Source organism: Lepidochelys olivacea, assembly GCF_965140295.1.
Source record: "Lepidochelys olivacea isolate rLepOli2 genome assembly, chromosome: 11".
NCBI classification, from domain to species: Eukaryota; Metazoa; Chordata; order Testudines; family Cheloniidae; genus Lepidochelys; species Lepidochelys olivacea.
This window is the reverse complement of record NC_140421.1, coordinates 27902379-27923940: the sequence shown is the minus strand read 5'-3', so window position 1 is coordinate 27923940 and position 21562 is coordinate 27902379. Positions and strand designations below refer to the sequence as shown.

Sequence of the window (21562 nt, the reverse complement as noted above, 5' to 3'; positions counted from 1 at the left end):
TGATGTACTATGATAGAATTCTCAAGAGTAACAAATTCTTGAAAGTATGTTTTAGAATGATATCACTGAAGTGACTGCACAGCTGTTTGTTGGGGATTGTTTTGTTAGCCTGGGATACTTTCAGCAGATATTTTGATTCTGGCCCACATCAGTTTAAGACTTCAGACTTGTCAGTTAAAAAAATAATATTTTATGCTAAATAAAATGTTAACAGACCCACTTAACACTCTTAGTTTGTGATCAGCAAACTACTACTGCTGAGTTTAGAAAAATAAAGAACATGTAATTATAGGAACATGTCTGTGGCTTCATTCAGTCCACCAGAGGGCAGGATTTAGACATAGTATTTATTTAAATTTGATTCAATTCTTAACAGGTGCATCTTGATTCAATTAAGTATAGTTATATGAAACTTATTTTCCGCCAGTACTAATGTGATGCCATAGTAAGGTAATTTGGAATGAGAGGCTGAAATAGTTGTATTATTGCTCAACAGAGTTATGAAATGTTTTTTATGTAAATTATAATTTTATATGTAGTGTTCTGTTCCCTTTAGGAGATTTCAGATGTCGTATTTTCTGGGTTACTTCATTTCTGATTCATTCCCACTGCTAATGATTTGTATCAGAAATGTTCAAAGCATCAGGAACTCTTCTGATAACAGAGTCCATATTGCATCCTAGTCCATTTTTTGTGGTGTTTTAGAAACATATAGGTGCATGTCTGAGAATAACAAAGGAATGACGTGTGATGTAGAGATGAAGGAACCCACAGCAAATAAGGGCCAGAAAATTACATAACTTTTGAAGAGTGGTGGTGATGGGAAAAGGCCACTTGGACTTAAGTTATGTTAGCTTACTTACACAGTTCATACTACTATATATTATATTAGCTTTGGGGAATCCAGATTCCCAAAGGAAAGGAGCTATTTATGATATAGAGATTTCAGCAGCTGGAAAGGGAACATTTGTGTATTACAAAACTAGAGGATAACTGGATTTTGTAATGGCTGCCAGCATACAGTGGTTTTGGAACAGTTAAGAAACAGACCTGTTTCTGTAACTCTCATGTTACATGCTGGAAATGAAAATGGTCCTTTCTGGTGGATGCTGTCTCTACTTTTATGTACTTGTCGTATGTTTTTGGCTTCATCTTAAAGTTAAAACCAACAAATCCCCCAAACTAAAGCACTCTGAAAGTACCCAGGAACTGTTAATGCTGTATAGTTGAAAACTGTTTGGTGAAAGAGCTGATGAGCCCTAAAGGTCTCCCATTCTTGCTGGGAACTTTTCCAAAGAACAAAGTACTTTGCCATCTGCTCTAACACCTACTGAAGAAGACAGTGGAAAGGCTATAGGTGACTTTAATGGGCACTGGATTGGACTAATTTCTGATTTTATACACACACACACACACTCTATTATCAAATGAGCCAGCTGTCCCTAATTATTGACAAAAGTCAATAAAAATACCTAAAAGTATCAGAAAAAATAAACAGCACAGATTGGAAACCCTGGACATTATTAAAACAGAGGTAGATTTAATTATATTTTGGGGTCAGGGGGTTAACAGACAGATCTAAATTGATATCAGGAATGGATACACGTCTATCAGTTCAGCATAATGCAGTCTTAGAACTGGTGTGAACAAGACAAAGCCTGTTGACAGGTTGAAAAAGGGTTTGCTGATAGTTGATGGACAATTCCTTTTGGTGCCTCAGTTTCTCATTAACAGAGAATCTTTCAGCTTTTTGCCCTTTAATATATGTGGTTTGAGAATAGAAAAAGCTTGAATAACTCTGCACTGGGTAAGGAAGATAAACTCCTTACAAATCTGTTAAATAATTTATGATCCAGAACACAATAAAATCACAAGGACAGTACAATTACAGATTCAGTGCTTTTCATGCTGCTTTAGTACCTTCTGGCTCTAGAAGCCCATTACATATGGATTCGTCAGGGATATATCACAGGCCAACTCTCAAGATGAATTTGCACTTTGAAGTAAACTATCATGGAGGCAAGGCTTACTCAAAAGACATTAGAATTGAGTTAGCTTAAAAATAGAGAGAGAGCAGCAAGAAAGGAAGCAAGAATAGGGAAAGGAGAATTCAGACAGCAATAAATATACAGGAATGAAGGAAAGTGAGGGGAGAAGGATTGAAATATCAGGCCCCCAAAACTTCAGCTGAAATGGTGCAAGGGGTGAGAGAAAAAAAGTGGATAGTGTAGAATAACAATTAGTTGGGAAATCTATGGTAACAATGAATCCTTCCGTTTAGTTCAGATAAGTTCATAGAGGATAGATCCATCAATGGCTATTAGCCAATATGGTCAGGGATATAGGCTCTGAGTGTCCCTAGCATCTTTTTGCCAGAAACTGGGAGTGGACGACAGGGGGATGGATCACTTGATGATTATCTGTTCTGTTCATTGCCCCTGAAGCACCTGGCATTGGACACTGTCGAAAGAGAGGATTTTGGACTAGATGGACCATTGGTCTCACCAAGTATGTCCGTTCTTATGTTCTTAGTTTCACTGACTCCTTGTGATCTAGAAAATAATTGTCTATCATTTAAGTACAATTTTCTAATTTATTTCCCAATATTCTTTATTAAGAAAAAATTACAAAAAGCAGAAATTATAAAAGTCAGAAGGATAAGATGAAAAGTCAGAAGGATAAGACTGTGGCCTCTGACTATCCCAAATATAGTATGATAGCTATAACTTATTGGACAAAACAGGTATCTCAAGTGGTATTTGTATTTAATAACTGTATATTCCAATTGCATTTTCTGTGATGTTGATCGTCTGTTCACATAATGCCAAATTTTCCAGACAAGAAGTTTGTGTTTCCTTGGGAAGTTGCATTTTTCTCATCATTAGGTTTTGAAGGTGGGTCTACAGCAACGTATTTAATTTGAAAACCACCTGCTGTCACTGAGGCATCTGACAAAAACTTTAAGGTCATGAGATTTCCTAGGGCAAGAGAGAGGGGAAAAGTTACTTCTTTGCTATTGAATAAAAAGTGCTGCTTTGGAATTTTTCTCTTCACTCCTCCCTCCCCAAGAGCTATTGAAGTATTTCCCCCCAAATCTTGGAGCTAAATCCTAAGATCCTTACTCACTTCTTATTCAGACAACATTGAAATCAATATTGGTGTATCTCATTGAAAACTAAGCAAGGAGCTCAAGATTCACCCACCAGTATCAATAAGAGTTTTGCTTGAGTAAATACTGAGTAAGACCTTCAGGAGTTGGATCAGCATTGCTTACTATGGGCAGGGCCAGTTTAATGTAAGCAAGGGACACCCTTAAATTAGATACGATAAATAAGCACATTGGCCCAAATCCTCAAAGGTATTTAGGAAGAGGCAGGGCTGAGTAGGGACTGGGGGAAGGGGTGGAGTGGGGGTGGAGTCTGGAGCGGAGCGGGGGTCAAGCACCCCCTGGGAACTGAGGAAGTAAGTGCCTATGTTAAAAACCCAAAGATACAATGTATTTCCCAATTCCAGAGGCTCCTTTTCAGACATATCCTCTCTAATAAGAGTCTCGGGCCTGATCTTGCAATCCTGATTCCTGAATAATGGGAATACTTATTGACTCAATATTTTGTATGTGGGCAGGTCTTGTAGGACTAGGCCACTGATACAGACATGCTAAACTCCCAAATCAGTGAAGTCACTTTGATGTAAAAGGGAGTTTTGCCTGAGTAAAGCCTACAGAATTGGTCCCTAATTCTTTGTCTAACTAGACTTCTCCAGGATGTCTCTTCTTTTACACTTATTTTTAAGCAAAAGTATTGAATAAAGTATATACTAGAAGGTTTGCATGGTGGCTTATGACATATTAGCCATGAAATGGGCATTTAATCTTCAAATATCTGGTCCCCTGGTCCAGTAGGTTGATATTTTTGTCTACGAGCAATACATACAATATTACCTGTGCTGATGATATCATCTGGAAGTTCATCTCCACAGTACCTGAAAAAAGATTGTAAAAGGTTCATGACTAAATGTGCAAATATGCAATAACATACATGCCACAATGATACCTTAACAGAGAAGGATGGAGTCCCCCTTTCTGTTATGGTCCATAGTTCTAAGTTGTTCTTTGGGGTCTATTCTAACATAGAATTATGTCATTGGCTTAAGTACATTTATCTGCACTATTTCACAAATGAGAGTGAGGGAGGAGAGAAGAAAGAGGATGCAGGAAGCAAAATTTGCAGTAATTGAAGAAAGTAAATGAAATAAAAGAAGGCAAAGAGCTATTCATTTTCATAAGAAACAATGACTTGAAGCTGAGGGAGGACAACCTTAGATTAGACATCAGGAAAATGTATTAAAGGGGACTTGTCAAGGGAAAAATAAAAAGGGGATTGTGTACTCTCTTTGCTTCTTGATGATGTACAAAGGGGGCATGAAAACCAGTGAGAATTTTAAGGGAGTTTATTTTTCTCTCTGTTTTTTTACATTAGAAATTCAGATGTTCCAAGCTGGAAAACTCCATGATTACGGGGGAACCAGTGAAATGACAACATCACACGAGCAAAGAGAGTAAAAAATTGAGCAAGTAAGTGGGAAAGCAATGTTTCAGACTGTAAGATTGTTTCAAACTCCTTGGGCTATTCGGTCGTTTTTGTTTTGTTTTTGTTAATATTTATTTCGCTTCAATAAAGAACAACATTTTGAGCTAAGTGTATTTTTGCTAATAACTCAACTCCCCCTCCCACATCCCTTCAATTAAGGTGTTAGCGCAAACACTGATTGTGCTCTGAGAGTTCCAAGAGCTCTTCCACCAAAGCCAGGGATGGATGACCATACTTGTATTTCTAAGGTAACAATAAGCAGTTGTTGAGAAAATCTTGCAGGCTTTCTTTATATTTCATAAAGAAGCAAAAAAGGGCAAAACCCTAATTTTTAAAAAAATCTTTGCAGGTCACCTTTACTAGTAGTGAGGAAGACTGCAGAGGAGATGGTTTTGGCAACATCATTGCATATATTCAAGAACATATTAGATGCAGGAGTGATGTAGGAAGCACCCCTGTAAATGCAATGTGGTCAACATGGTCTTTTTCTGAGCATACTGTCAATGAAATATTATACCTTGAACATTTTAACTATATAGCTTCAAATATATGTATAAAGATGTGGAAATTATTTTACCTGCCCACAAAGCCAGTGATATCATCATAGCTATCATAGACTTCTAAGAAATCAGCCATGCAAGCAGTGTCATCTTCAACATCAAAATCCAGGAACTGTAGATGAATCCGTTGTCCGTACTTTAGTCTGATGTGCCAATAGCATATTAGTTTATTTTCATACTCGTTTGGGTAGCCTGGTGACTTAAAGATGTGCTTTGTGTCTGTGAAGATTCCACCACATTCTTTTGCTAAGAGAAAAATAAAAATAGATTTTTTAATGTGTTTTGATTTGTCATACCTTTTTGTCTGTTAGCTCTTCTGACAGAATCTTAAACAGAACCAACCCAGTATAACAACAGCAAGACTCTTGAGTGCTGTTCATATAGTCTATAACCTCATCATTCTTAACTAGTACCATGGTAGCACACATATGGCGTATATAGTATATATGGAATTGATATGCTGGCAACTAGGGGCCTAATCCAAAGTCTATTGAAGTCAGTGGAAGTGCTCTCATTGACTTCAATAGGCTTCAGATCAGATGCTAGGTGCTCTGTATAAAGAAAATTGGCATGTCAAACTAAGTCCATCTATAGGCCTCACAACTGCACCTATAAATCACTCCACTTCCAACCTGGTCTCTCTTCCTTCAAGTCCCTCCTTAAAATGTTCCCCATCCAAAATGTCTATAAACTCTAGCCCTCATCCCCACTCAGTTAGACTGTTTTTTTGTTTTGTTTTGGTTTTTTTGCATCCTTTTCCCCCTTCCTTTGGGCTTTATCATTCAAGATGTTGAGCACCTGTTCCCATTAGCTTCAGTGGAAGTTGAGGACTCTCAACAGCTCACAAGCCTGGAAGACCAAACACTCAGGGCTGGTCTACACTACCGCTTAAGTCGATGTAAGTTACATCTTCTCAGGGGTGTGAAAAAGACATCCCCCTGAGCAACGTAAGTTACATCGACTTAAGCGCTGTCCACACTGGTGCTATGTCAACCGGAGATGCTCTCCCACCGACATAGCTTTTCCGCCTCTTGCAGAGGTGGAGTAATTATACTGACGGGAGAGCACTCTCCCGTCGGCATAGTGTATCTTCACCAGATGTGGTGCAGCTGCACTGATGTAGGCTCTAATGTAGACTTGCCCTCCGTTTGTACATTGTCTATTTTGATTGTAAATGCTTCAGCACAGATACAGGAAGGACTTGCATCCCAAACACAAGTTGTTGCACAATGTATTAGGGTGACCAGATGTCCCGATTTTATCGGCACAGTCCCAATTTTTGGGTCTTTTTCTTATATAGGATCCTAATATATATCCCTATTTTTCACATTTGCTGTCTGGTCATCCTACAATGTACTGCCAACATCTTTAATACCTCAGAGAACAATGCAGCCCTTAATTCAATTAGCAACAACTTAGCGTTCTCTCCTTGGGATGCTGCCCTTTCTCCATAAAGACAGGCAACTCTTCTCAAATCTGAACAATATTCTCCATCAAGTATTAAGAAATTTATTCACAATGGGAGGGACCCAAATTAACCTCTGAGTGTAAACAGCTCTGGTTAATCATGCTGTCCACTGCCCAAAGAATGTATTTGAAAAACATCTAAGTGGAGAGAGGACAGACAAAGGAGAAAGTAAGGCTGATAGTAATCAGTGCCATAGTCTCTCACACTCTCTTTATTTGCTGAGCATTTGTGAGTGTCTCCCATCCCATGCAGCTATTAAACTGATGACCGCTGAGCTAACATAAACAAGCTAGAACCATGGTGTACACAAATAAAATATGCACAGTTATATGTATTTCTCTGCTAACCCAAAATGCTGGCTATTTAACACAGGATAGGCCATTTGGAGGGGTTTGAAAGAGAACACAAAGTTAAACAATTTTTCTTGTTGGTGCCTACTTTTTATCTCTTCCCTCTACTTTACTTCCTTCTTCATTATACTAGTGGTACCAGATTATATTGGAACAATATGTGGTGTAAGCCTTGACAGTCATTTTTGGGTAGTTTCTTCTTCATGTGCTGAATCAAAATGCCCATCCTTATTTTTTATCTGCTTTTAAGTATAGCTAAACTTCCTTCCAAGTGTCAGACAGTTAAAGGGGATGTTTATTAAAGGGATAATCATCACTCAAATTTGGGCCAAATTGTAGCAGAAACAAGCTTTTTACAAATAGAAGACAAATAGACATTTTCCTCTGGATTTTTTTCCATACTCCCATGAAAGTTGTCGTTTAAAACAAATAAATACTCTGCTGCAGTGTGTGCAACCACAAAATAAAGCTGATTTAGTTGATTTTAGTTTGTGCAAGCTGAGAAAAATGTAAAAGGAAAACAGGACAATTAATTAATTAATTACTACAATTGAGATTTTTAACATTCTTTTAATTTTAATGATCGAGTAACAGAGGTGAAATATGTTTGTTTACAATATATGATTTTAAATGTTCCCGTTAACATTACTTTTATAAACACACAGACCAAAATATTCAAACATAGGTGCCTAATGTTAGGCATCTAAATAAAAGTAGCTGCTAATCACCCATGGCCTAATCATAAATTTAGGCACATAAATGTACATACCCAAATTGGAAAATTCATTAGCCCTATTATTGATTCATTAGCTAGCAGTCGGTCTATTATTAACCTTAAAAATCTATTTTATTTAGTAAAAAGGCATGTAATTAAGCAACATTGGATTTTTTTTAGACACACCATGAGGGTTGTAGCAATAGACATCCCATCTCTCACTTCTGTTGAGGCGAATCCCATAGTCAACAATGCCGGTCTTTCCAAAGCCACAGCTGGATCCAGCTTTCACTATGGGATAACCGACTCTGCCCTTAGCCATCCAACCAGCAGCACACACATGGAAACCTGTGTGACAGAAGGTTTTGAAAATTCACTCTAAGCAGAAACATTATAAAACTTATTGCCTCATTCAAACTAACATCATTTTTTCTCATTGCCAAAATCTAGTTTATGTATAATTAGCTTAATGCAAATCATATCATAGTACTGAGGCAATTGCTATCTTTTGCATGGAGAATTTTGAATGCAGAGTACAAAATCACTTCTTGTCCTCCAAAATAAATTTTTTTCTCAATGAAAAATAAAAATCAGATGCAGATGGACAGTAAAGCTCCCCACCCTAGAAATTACATTACCAACCTTTGTATTCAAATTAGGAGTCAGATTAGTCATGTAAATATAATACATTGATTGCTTTGTTTCCTTTTCAGTGCCTAATCCTACAACCTCACTCAGTCATTATTCATGGGAATAAGGGTTTTCAGGACTGGGCTCTTTGGGTGGATAAAAAGATGTATACATGGGATAAGCTAAGGCAACAGAAATGCTTATTGAATTAAAAAACAACCTGTTAATACGACGTTATGGCTGAGAGTTTAAAAACAATAAATCAAAAAATTCAAAGTTATTCACTGCTTAGTACATAACAGTTTTCATAAGCTTACCAAATTTTCAAAGTAAAAAACCAGAACACTTCTTTTGTGGTGGTTTTCAGGTTGTGAAATAGTCACAAACAAGAAAATGTACCCTTTTATTGTTTGCTAGTGCCTACTGCCAAGTTTTGATTCAACAGTGATGCTTACATATTCCTCACGATGGACGATTTTTTCCAATAACTTATGTTCTGAATGAGTTGATCATGAAACAATGAACAAAAATGTTAACATTCACTCGGAGCAAGACAACACCTTCAGTGGAGTCTGCACTCATTCAACTCTTCATTCCAAACCCTTGTCATCATACTGAACAGTCTTTCTACTGGATTGTTTGTTCTCAGTATATATGGAGAAAATTTGGCAAGATGTCTTGGATAAACACAATAAAAAGTGTTTTGATTGATTAAATGAAAATTTGGGACATTTCTAGAAGAAGTTCCTGCGGCACTGATCATTTTTTTAAGAAAATGCAGTGAAGGGGAATGCTTCTATCTCCAAAAGCACCCCCTTCGTGTAAGGTTAGTGGTGAGGAGATTGAGGGTGAGGCTGCTGCTCCCAAATTCAAGGAATAGGCTCCTCCATTGTGCTGCACCCACTCTAGGGCTCCATCCCACACAAAGCACAAAGAGTCACACTAGCACTGCAACCAGCTGCTACAACAGGGGTTGGCAACCTTTGGCACCTGGCCTGTCAGGGTAAAGCTGTTGGTGGGCCAGGCCAGTTTGTTTATTTGGAGCATCAGCAGGAACGGAGCCCCGCAGGTCCCACTGGCCGTGGTTCGCTGTTCCTGGCCAATGGGAGGTGTGGGAAGCAGCGTGGGCCGAGGGACGTGCTAGCCACTGCTTCCCACAGCTCCCACTGGCCGGGAACAGTGAACCGCGGCTAGTGGGAGCTGTGTGGCTCCAGGCCTGCAGATGCTCCAGATAAACAAATGCGCCCAGCCCGCCAGCAGCTTTACCCTGATGCACCAGGTGCCAAAGGTTTCCGACCCCTGTGCTACAACTATCTGCAATACAAGTCGCATAGCAGCCCTGAGCAATCAAGGGGGTGGGAAACTGCAGACAGTTCAAGCAGAATGCCTGAGCTGCCTGGGTTTTCTAACAAGATTGCAAGAGCCACCCCCAAAGTCATGACACTTGCAATAACACAAGTGTTGGCAACATGGAGCGTGTGATGTGAGATTCAAGAGACTGCACATTCAAATGCACATTTTCTTTCATACCTATTTTTCTTGCTGCCTCCAGCTGCTGGTATGTGGCTAGTTGTCCTCCTTCATATTCACACACTGCTTTAGCTTCCGCATAGGTGAGCTGATATTTTCCAGCCCGCGCCTCCCTGTGGTACACTCCAGCTGCTCGCTCTGTGGGATCAAAGCCATTAAGAATTTTAGTATTTTTTAGGAGTACAGAATATAGGATCCCAACTGGCCTCCCTTCCTGGATGATATCAGACCTCATTGCTGCCAGCAGTTGATCAGGAACTGCAGCTTGGGCTATTGCCCAGGTGAGAACATAAACAAGATATTCAACTGAACTTTACGTTATTTAGAAAGCTTCAGGAAAATGTGTGTCCCTCCCAACACAGGGGTATTTTAGAGTCCTGTGGGAGGGGGGCTTTTTGAACCACAGTGAGTCAACATACTTCTGAAATGATCCCCAGAACTACTGCTTAGAAAGCAGCATCTCTAGCAACAATGAACTCTTGTCAGAAACACTGACTCTGGAATATCCCACTTAAGCTAAGAGGTGATCTTTCCTGACTGGTATCACAATGTACTTTTGGATATAACTGTGAGAGATATGGCAATGTCCTGCCATGTCCTAGACAAACCGAAGGGAATGAAGTTAAACTTTATTGAATTAAGTTTAAGTATTTTAGGAGTTCATTCTATGAAAAAGGCAATATTTATGTATTATTGTATGTAACTTTTTAAAGGGGAGACATGACTAATGTAAACCCTGGGAAGCGTTATGAGCTGCAAAGGACTCTTTTGAACAATGTGCCAGACAAGACTGAACTTCTAGTTCAGGAAGTTTCCTAGGAAGGAGTGTTTCTCGTCCTTGGGACAGCAAATTTCTCCCTTTGGACCCAACGTTTTGAAGCTACACCTTCAGGTGAAACCATTGCTTGGCTGATTTCCGCAGATCAAAAACTCAGACTTTATAAAGGAGTGAGGATACATGAAGGTTCTTGTTCTGAGCAAAAGCTGTTATGAACTTGCAAAAAACAAACAAAAACAAAAAAACCCCACCCAAAACAAAAAACAAACAAAAAAACCCCACAACCCCACACCTATGTGGGGTTAGGAGGACTGTTTACTGGCAAGAGTCCTTGTTGGAGTTGGGGTGATCTCTGGTCAGCTTATAAGCATGCATGTAGGTTCTTCTGTTATTTTTAATATGATTTCTCTGTAATATTTTTACCTTAAGAATAAATGTGCTTGCTTAGAAAGGGCTGTGTTGTAATTTAACTGTGGGCACTTATGCTATTTTCAGCTTCTGAGGAGAAGGCAAAGCAGGCCTGCTGAGGCAGTCTGACTTGCTAGAGAAGGGGGTAGCTTGGGAATACCATGGTCAGGAGGGAGAGAGACACATGTCTCTGGCCAAGAGAGGTGACAGCTGAGGAGCCAGCCATAGAATGGGGGTCCTTGCTGAACCACAAAGGGAAGATAGAAATGCAGTTGCCCTGAATTATTACAATAATTTTGAGTGTACTCTTTGTAGAATGAATCAGAACTTTGTTCTGAAGGTCTAGAGAAATTACAGAGTTATTTGGATAGAGGAGGTGCAGAAAATTAAAGGGAAGAGTGATGTGACACACATATTTGAGCTACTGTCACATATTAGGCATAGAACCAGAGCAATTGTTAGCTGATGTTTTTCTTATACAAAAAAATTCTTACATTTGTTTTATAACAACATTACAATATTTCTACCATCACTGCTGTTGAAGGGTCCAGTTGATTTGCATGCAGAACTCCCATTGATTTCAATGGGAAACTTTACCCCACTTGAAATCTGACAGAAACTACTGTACATCATGCTACATTGCCATCACTAGTCAACATGACCAAAAAAAATGGCAAATATAAAGCTGTTTTATACAATAGTAATACCACACCATAGGAAAAGTAACCTCTCTTTTGAAAGAGTACTTAGATTCAGTGGCTTTGTCTACATTAGGGACATTGTCAACTTTCCCTCCATTAATCTGTGGTTGGCAATGGTGGGAATCCTAGTGTAGACAGCCTGATGACTGCCAGTACAGTTTTTAGACTCATGTTAATTAGACTTGTTCCCAACAGGGTTAGATAAAAACAGTCTCAGCAGACAGTGGGCTGCTTATATGAATATACTCAAAAATGTCCCTGATGTAGACAAGGCTAATATATATTTTATGGAGTTGGGGTGCTTCCAGTCCAAAAACCTAAGAGATCATAACATATGCTAGCTACATATATAGGATAGAATGTATGCTCTTTGATGGGATCCCCGGGGTGCAGCCTGGGACTGTGGGACCACTGTGGCCCCTTGACTCTCCAGCCTGGGCTGTCTCTCACAATGTTTTGCTAGTGATAAGCAGCAAAGCCCTCCAGGCACTGTTATCACTCAGCACAACCGCAGGTGGAGCCCCACACCCAGCTAGATTGCATGAATGCTCCTGGAGCCACTCATGAATCACACAAAGGCACCAGCCAAATCCCCCCAGCTCCCAGCCTTGTACCTCAGGAATCTACCATCTTGCACTGCTCAAGATGAGCAGTGCAAGTTTATTAATTGGTTCACCACTTCATCAATGGAAAGTGGTCATACACCAGCCTTTGTAAACCTGAGCAGATTTACCAAACACTTCAGGCAAATTCACTGGTAAAGATAATCAGTAAAACAAGTTTATTGATTACGAAATATAGCTTTTAAGTGGTTATAAGTGATAGGGAAAAAGTCAGAGTGGTTACCAAAATAAAATAAAATATAAGCATGCAGTCTAAACTCTCAACCCTATTAGACTGGGCAATATCTAGATTAAGCAGTTTTTCTCACCCCACTGGATATTACAGTTCATAGTAGCCAGTCTTGAAACCTGGGCCAGTCTCCTTTGTTGGAGTCTTCAGTCTTCTGAGAGTCCTTGTTGCTTGCAGCATAGGTGGGGGTGGAAAGGCCAAGCAGGGGGCCATTGTGTTCTGATTTACACCATTAGTCCATGTGCTTGGAGAACACAAGTCCAGGCAAGTCTGACAGGGATTGCTGAGTCACCAGGCAAGGTTGAGTAATTCCCCTGGTGTCGCCTTGTGCAATTGAGTCATTGCATTGTAGCTCCCTTTCTGGACAATGGCTGGTGAGGTCTGTTCAGCACCCACCCGGGCATTGGTTACCTCCCTTGTCATTGTCTCTGGAGAGCCAGTATCCGGGCACTTCCCAAACCCACAACCAGTGGGTTTTCAGTGAAAATCATACAACACAATTATTATAATTTTATATGTATTAATGGTACACATATTTAGATAGAACAATGGATTTCAGCAGATCATAACCTTTTCCCTGATATCTCACATGGCATTCTTTTTGTGAAATATCACAATTATATACAAATGATGAGTATGGGGTTACAGGCTGCTCCTCTGGGGTGCAGAGTGTCACATGCTCCATTTAAAACATTTTCAAGATCCTTTTTGTAGGAGATCCTTTTTGTAGGAGAGAGTTTTTGAGACCACAAAATTGTCATCAATCAGGTTTTAACCTATATATCCTGGCACTTTCTTTCTCCAGTAGTTAAAGTGCATTTGATATAGTTATGTATGGACTGAAAATCTGATTAATATAGTAAAGAGATGCATAATTTAACATTACAGTACTTTCATGTGACAATCTGGGAAATGAGGTAATCAGTTACCAGGTCTCACAAGTAAGCTCACAAATGAATCTAAAAATCAAAGGCTTCAATCCTTCAGTCTCACTGAGCTGTGCTCAGAGCAGGAACCAAGTTTGGGATGTTGGGGGGAAAACGTGGCTGATTTCTGAGACTGTCACTTAGCAAAGGTGACCAGTCCTCAGTGTAATTTAGAGCAATCTCAGGGTTACTTTAATTACTAGATGCCAATAACTTATAACAAAAAGACTAAAATACCACTATGAGGTTCTGGCCAGATCACTGTCCCTTTGGACTTATCCCTCTTACGCATGACAACAAGAATTAATGTGCCAACAAGAATTAATAGCATGCAGTTGCCCATAAATGGGGTTTTCAAATTTTAATCCTTTAGAGGCAAATTTTGCTCCATTTTACCAGTCTGATGAAATCTCAGTGTGGACGGGACATTAATAACAGGTTTGTTCAGGCTATTATTGGAAAGGTTCTGGCTTTGCAATTTTTGTAAAAGCTATTATACTATTAGTAGCACCTCTTTAGTTTTCTATCTTCATAAATTGTATTGTGTGTGGTCTTGTCCTGCTAAAAGCAATCACCACCTTATAGCTCCGTTACTCTTTTATAAAATTGTGTTGGTAGCTTTTGGCTGGATAGCGCCCACACACGTATCCCGCTAAGCTTTGAGGTTTGCTGCTGATTCCATATGCCACTTGTTAATGCTGTGGCATGGTCTATTATAGTATCTATATTTACTGATCACATCTTTCAGAGGTTTTTTTCAAGTACATCCAAGACTGTGCAGGATTGTGATACAACACAACAGCAAAACATCCCTTTGATAAATTAACATACCTATTGTGATGCTGGCAGGCCAGACGCCAGCTCTTGCTCAGGCTGCAGGCATTAGCTAAGAACTGACAACTTCATAAGTGGAGATCAGACCTGTATGTTAGTTTTGCTCAAAATAAGTATTAGTCTTATAAGAATATATTTCAGTGTTTAGACTCTATGAAATGCTTGTATGTTGCTTTATGTATTAATCTCACTTATACTATCCATATCCCATGTTATAGGTAATATTTAAGTGTTTGCTCTGAAACTGTAAACCCCCACAATCAGGACAGAAACATTACCAAGTGAAATACTAGTTTGCCATAGGAGGTGTTGTCTCCTGCCCAACAAAAAAGGTCCATAGACACCGGACCAACTACTGTGGAACATCAGAGGACAAACTACTTTGTTGATTGCTCCCCCAACCCTGAGTAGGAGATATGCACGTGAACTTGTCCCATCATCTTGAACTCTGAGAGAAGGGAATAAATATCCCTGACAAAAAGAAACTGCAACTTTTTGGCTGTTTGAACTCTGATGGGCCAGAGACTCTAAGGCCATGTCTAAATGACCACTTATGTTGGCAAAACTTATGTTGGGACTGGAAGTAACCTGAATGTGGTGTGATTTTTGGTATCACATTTATCACTAAGTTCAGTTTGTCTGGGTGGTATGGTAGACTGGAGAGGCTAAGGGGACTCTCTGGTACTCCATGATAAAACTGTTACAGTGATCCAGGAGTTCACATTTGTGACTGGCTTGGTGAAACCTAATCATAGAACAGACCACCAGTTTGGGGTGTCTGCCCTGCAGTAGGCGCACACTGTCATGAGCCGCTTTAGATAGCATGACATGTATATTGATAGATATACACATATGCACACACACACACTTATTGAGGCACTATCATGTCTCTGTAGTTAAGGCTGAATCAAGTTCTACTTGTACATACAAACACACATCTGATGCAGTTTATACATCCCAAGTGAATGGTTTAATGCTGCCACTAGAGAGCAGGAAGCACTCCAGCTGGAGCTGATTACAGCAGCTAGAAAGGCTATCCTCTGCGGAGGGAGACGTCTGGCTGAGAAAAATATACTCTCCCTGGGTACCTAGCTGGGAACTCTTCCATGACAGTAGTAAAGGGTTCTAAACAGCCCAAAGGCCTGCTTAGTGTAGAGATCTTTATGCTTTCCTCTGGAGAAGTCTTAAAGGGTTGCTACTAGCTAGGCAACAGCCTGCCCCGTAAGAATCCTCTGTAGTATGTAGCATATGTAATCATTTTCCTCTGTATTTGAAACATTGTATACTGGGACCATCCACCACTGCCCTTTGGACCCTACCACAGGGAGTACAGCCTGTCGAGTTAACAATGTATTGTTCTTCCACCATGGGCTCTCTATAGCTCTCCCTGGAGTTCAGGGATGGAGGATGCTGCTGCTGCAAAGGTGATTGACCTTCCCCCAAACCCACTTCCATAACAGCAGGTAAGATCTGAATGTAAAGGGTTCTCTGTGTACAGGTTAAGGACTGCTAGATTTGACCCAATGAAGTACCACTAAAATGAGTGATAGAATGGAGTAAATCAAAATTGAAAATTGAAGGGGAAGCAGAAGATGTAAATTTTTAACTTTGTTCTAAGTGGTCATTGTAAAGAAATATAGTAATACATTAGTGCACGTTAATATTTCACATTATGTCCTTATATTAGGTACAAAGAAGAAAAAGGAAGCCAGAAGCAGGCACTTCTCTTCTGCCCATGAATCTAGCAGTTTTGCTGTTAATCCACAAACCTTAATGGCCAGTTTTGTTCTGTCCTTGGACCAAATACAGCGGTTGCCCTGAGGCAACACTCCACTTAGATTTCAGTGATATTCAGTGTGCGAATAAGGACAAAAGAAAATATAGAATATTAGGGAACAGAGATCTTATTACAACTTTCTGTTGGAGTTCAGTGCGCTTTAGTGAAGCCAGAAAATGTGACAGATAAAGAATTTTTAGTTTGTTTCACAGGATTTCTCCCCCACCAAAAAAAAAATCACAGCTAGATAAGACCATGAAATATGTACACATGGGCTCTGATTCTGGGCTGTGTTCTGGTCCCTTTATGCCACTCCAGCAGGGAAATGGGGCTAACAAGCATCCTGATCTCCCCATCCCCTTACTTTCCCTTCCTTTCGCTGCACCTTGGTGATGGCCTGCTGGGGCATGTGTGACCAGAGTGCTCTGTATTCCGCTATTCTGGATTGTTGATGGTCTCTTGGAATCTGTTGCATCCAGTGTGGAAGTTACAGCAGTTCCCGAGGTTGCGCTAGCCAAATTGGCCCCCAGTAGCCCTAGAATCCTTGAGGTGCAAGGGTGACATGCAGTTCTAGTATGTGCTTCAGGACTGGAGCAGCTCAGAATCAGGGCCTTGGTGTTTCAGATTTATCACTTCAGTTTTGCAGAACCACTCACTACCAATATTCCCTCTAAAGCCACGACCTACCACTGGCCCTTGCTAGTTTATCCTGTTAATCAGTTTCACAAATTCATCTAATGTCTAATCTCCATAGTTTCAGTTTACTGATCCTTGCCCTAGGAATGGATTTTAGTTGCACGCCTTAAATCATTTGTAAACAATTTCTGCTGAGCTGAGCAACTCTCCATTACTAAAAAGTATGTTCTCTATTTACACATTTCCTTGTAAACATAACAAGCAGAAGGATCAAATACTCTAGTGCTTGCTGAGGTTCAGTGTTTACTTGTTCTTTTTCCTCTTTGCTCATGAGGAACTTACTTTAAAATGAAAGAAATATACTTTTCTAGTTTATTTTCTTCTCCCGTTATCTGAAGTTGATTAGAACAAAGTATTCCTTTCCCCCTGTCCAAAATACAGCCCTGTATAAACACAATAAAAATGTTTGTGCAAACTTACTCTGATATTGGTATTACAATAACTGCTTTTGGAACATGCCAGAATGTGCATGTTCCAAAAGCTGACTTCAGTCAAATAAATGTTAGTGTAAAGCTAATATATTCAGCGGCACTAAGTATCCATGTTTAGTGAATTTGAACACAATACATTGGGTAGCATAGAAATAAGATGAAGGGAATTTCTAGTCTACATTTCTAGCCTGTCCTGATATCAAGACATGATAGTTCTGTGTCATTGCTATGGTGCCTTATTTTACTGAAAAAAAGTTCTCATTCTGGTTTGGATATTGCTTTGCCAGAAGAGAGGAAGCAAAGGAAAGTTCAAATGTGACTATGCCCTGTTTTACAGGTGCTCCCATTTACCTCAGTAGGGTTGGTTCTTTTCTTTCCTGTATGTGTTATGGGATAATTAAATCATGACTGTGTTGTTTTGTTGGACATGGTATTTTTCCCCCCTACAGTCAATAGGAGATGGGACTGTGGTTACTTATTGTTCACATTACAACTGAAACATTGTTATGATTGTATAAAAGTGTGTGGGGTAGTAACGGTCAAAATTCTCCTCAGTTCACTGCATTATGTTTTGGCTGCACAAGCAGCAATATTTTTGTTGCAATAATTAGACGGTAGGGTGTAGGTGGAGACCCTCTGTTTAGTGCAGTGGTCTGAAGCGGTGACCTCAGGCCCTCAGGGTAAAATATTTGAAAGTTATGGTCTGAGGCACTCCATGGGTTCTCCTTTTTGGAGATTGAATGAGCTAGTGTTTTTCTTTCATCTTTCCTGTCACTATAAATCCTTTTATTGCAAGTGGTGCTGACACCAGTGTTTTTGGTTTAATAGAGGGAAGAGTAGTAATCCATGGTGTCCTGATTCAGTCCAGTTAACACCTTGCTTCTTCCTTTTAAAGAGAAAGGAAGCAAAACTAGAAGGAGACTAAAGCACTCCATTTCCACTCAATCCATACAAAAGGCAGCTGCTGAGATTATTTTTGTCCTTACCCTAAAGGCTCTTCACAGCCATCTGAGCCTACTTACCCTGGTGTCTTATCGTGTCACCTCTCCACCACTGGTCAGCCAGCAGTGCCAGTCTTAACTGCTTCTCACACAAATGTCTGATAAGTTGTCCCTTAGGCATAGTATACCCTCCTTTTGGTGACCATAGAGACACTACCCTCTCCTCCTTCATAGCCCTCCTTCTCTGTGATATCTCAAATACATTTAAGAAAGAGTGGCTATGCTCAGGACTTGGTGGGGAGGGGAAGTACTTAAAAATGAGTATTTGTATAGAAAAGATTAGTGAGCGAGAGAGAGAGAGAATGAATGTTTCCGTTCCCCCACCCATATTTCATATATCACTTGTCATTTAGTTTTCAAGTTTTTTTTTAGGGAAGGGACTAGATTTACCTATGTGTATGTTTAGCACCTAATAAAGTGGTCCAGATCTTAAATCTGGCCACTATGCAATGACTAATAATAAACATGAATTAAACTAACTAGAAATCTTTTAAAGAGATGCATAATGTACTGTAAAAGATAAAATAGTGTATAACTATTACTCCATAAATCAGCCATTTCAGACACACATTTGCTTGGTCGTTCTTTATGTTAATGTGTTTTGAATTAGTGTTCTTTCCATTGCATTTGAAAATGTATGATTTTAAGAAGCCCTTTTACCCATATATGAAAGAATAGACTGCTGCCACAGTATTTGTACATACTTCATTCTTTCATAATTATTCCCCACAACTGCTTGATGATGCCAGCAAACCATAAGAAAAACCAGTACACACTTTCCAAGAATTTTTACTGAAAATGTAGGAAGTATTATATCTGTGGGGAGAGCTATTACCTCAGCATTCTTTAGTTTCACATGTAGGACACCATGTATTTGTTTTATGTTCATGCAAAAACTAGTGTGCTCCTTTTACAGCTCTTTCCTTTTACACTTTCATATTTTTCCTTCATTAAAAGAATTGTCATTTAATACTCAGTTTTTATTTCAGCTCATGCTTTCACATAATACACTCAACTTACATAGTTCATGGATTCTTTTCCTGGGTAGCCTTTAGTTAGAAAATAAGTGTGAAAACATTAAGAAAATTAGGCAAAAATAGTAATTACTCAGGTAAAATTCCTATTGATTTCAATGCAAGATTTTGCCCTTATTGATGTACAGTACATTTTTATATCATTTTAAATAACTGTGGTTCTTTCCGCAGCAAAGTGAATGAATAAAAATGAAAAGAATGAATGCATATTGTTCTTACCTAACCAAATAGAGTTATGCAGTACTCCATTCTTGAATCCCCAACTTTGAGCTTCGTTCCACAACAAGACAAAGAAGAAAATTAACACGATCATCTCTTCTGTCTGAGCTATTAGATTGTAAATGCTCTCCGTTGAAGCAGTCAGGGTAACCTCTGCTAGCAGCTGCCTAAATTCTGTTGGAGCATCTGGTAACCTGATCTTAAATAGTACGTTTCCATGTGAGGTCAGCAAGCCTGCTCCAATTGAACTTTCTGTAGTATTGTTACAGAATTAAATGTGATGTCGGAGTTGGTTGGTCTGACTCATTTTATGGCTCCCTTGCTGATGTGTCTGCTCCTCAATGTATCCATAACTACCAAAGCACATGTGAAAACTTATGTGCCAAAATTTTCTTTAGCGCTCACGCTCTTCAAATATATTCCTGCCTGTGCTAAAACTAAGGAGCAAATCTAACAGGGGATGATGATTTTACTCACACAATACATTTTCTGTTGTCATTTAAACATTCTAAAAGTCTGGTCTGGTGGAATTTCTCGGGGACCCGACTGGGAAAAAGCAGTAGTACAGGTAATGCTTTGCCTTAGATTTAATAATTTTATTAAGACGTTGAAGTAAAAACAAAACAGTACAGAGTTCAAGCATAGACGTTTCTGGGGATCAGGGAATAAGGTAAAGATTATCAAGGGGTGTGAAATTTGGTTTAGGAATGGGTGGCGTAAGGAATACATAATCTGCAAACTCCCTGATTGGGCGTAAAAGTTTAACGGGTCAAAGTACAGACATTGAGATATGGGGGTATGTTCAGGTGTGGAGTATAATGAGTGGATATGATGATGAGGATCGATTTACCCTCATTTGGTGGGATTTAATGTTCAGTGAGTTTATGGTTCCAGTTCATATGGTCCAATGGAACAAGTCTCTCAGTCCCTTTCCCATAGTTGATGAATGATGTCGTACCGGCTCACACCTCCTGGTACTGTCGGTGGCCGGTGATGTGTTCGATGTAGATGTTCCTGGACCATCAGATGGTTTCGAGACCATGAGGTGCCATATGAGCTGTGCGTAGCGTCGATCGATCTCAGAGGTCCACACCACATGCTCGTTGCAGGGGTCCCAAGTGCCCAGGACTCAGACGATCAGGGCATCCATCTGCACCTCGTAGCCCTTCGCTCTCAGGGTGTCGGCCAGAGGGGTATATTTTTCCAGCTTTTGAGCTCGGGCTTCACGGAAGGCCGGGGTCCTGTTCTCAAAGGAGACCGTGACGTTGACGAGGATGATCTTTTTCTGGCCTTGTTGGTGACTACCATGTCAGGTCACAGCGGGCTGTCAGTACCGGGGATGGTGCAGTTCACGGCGACCTCCTCCAGGAGCAGCGTGATGGCTTTCACCAGGTGGTTCTGGATGGCATTATGGCGCAGCTGCCAGGCTCTGGAGTGGGGCTTGCAGCTGCACAGGACGTGCGGCAGGGTCTCGTTGGAGTAGCCGCACTTCCTGCAACGCTTGTCTCAGTTCCCGTGGCGGACAGCTCCTTTGAGCAGGACGCAGTTGAGTCAGGCACAGTGGATGAACCGCCAGTTGGCAAAATGGGTGAAGCAGCCCCCAGCGAGGAAGTGGTTGCTGGCGTCCCACTTGCTGGTCAGTTCGAAGGCTTTGGTCTGGTTTATGCTTCAGGGTTTCCATGTACAGTGAGTAGATGGCTGCCTTCAGGGTCCTCTCCAGCATGCCCCTGGCGCTCGGGGTGACAATGGTGTTGTCGTCGGATCTGATCTGCGGCACCAGGACTCCCAGCTCCTGGTGCTCCTTGCACCACTCCGAGCGGCAGCTGATGTGCTTCCCCAGGCAACGGGTGGTATTGCGAGTGCGGGACCACAGTGAAGTGATGTCACGCCCATCCCGTCCGAATTCGCTATCCAGGGAACCGCTCAGGAAGGTGGCGGGGTCTTGGTTGGAGGAGGCTCTGCTGATCTGCTTCTTTGGTGCGTCATGAAAGGTGTTTGCCGCGATGTTCCTTACCATGGTGTCGGGACATGTCAGCGGGCGGAAGGCATGGGTGATCACCGCA

At 40.4% G+C, this 21562-nt stretch overlaps 2 protein-coding genes across 2 annotated transcripts in view; one reads left to right on the top strand and one right to left on the bottom strand.

The window, feature by feature from the left end:
- Positions 1–1516: 1516 nt before the first annotated feature.
- On the bottom strand, positions 1517–19681 carry TNFAIP6 (TNF alpha induced protein 6). Its single transcript, XM_084644073.1, has 6 exons — positions 19500–19681; positions 9843–9980; positions 7869–8030; positions 5167–5395; positions 3941–3981; positions 1517–2978 (listed from the first exon to the last, which is right to left on the bottom strand). The coding sequence occupies exons 1-6, from the start codon at positions 19591–19593 to the stop codon at positions 2815–2817; spliced, it is 828 nt and encodes a 275-aa protein (XP_084500199.1). The 5' UTR covers positions 19594–19681; the 3' UTR covers positions 1517–2814.
- The window catches only part of NMI (N-myc and STAT interactor), a 51008-nt gene continuing 45165 nt past the window's right edge, over positions 15720–21562 (top strand). The window contains exon 1 of the mRNA XM_084644072.1: positions 15720–15804. The gene's annotated coding sequence lies outside the window, so the exon portion shown is untranslated. The remainder of the gene's footprint in view (positions 15805–21562) is intronic.

Bases quoted from the DNA above. Each gene is read 5' to 3' on its own strand.
- TNFAIP6 (XM_084644073.1), bottom strand. From the start codon at position 19,593: ATGATCGTGTTAATTTTCTTCTTTGTCTTGTTGTGGAACGAAGCTCAA. The intron at 5,396-7,868 runs GTGTGTCTAAAA...TTTTTCTCTTAG, and splicing joins CTATTGCTACAACCCTCATG to CAAAAGAATGTGGTGGAATC. The intron at 3,982-5,166 runs GTAAAATAATTT...ATCTTTTTTCAG, and splicing joins ATCACTGGCTTTGTGGGCAG to GTACTGTGGAGATGAACTTC.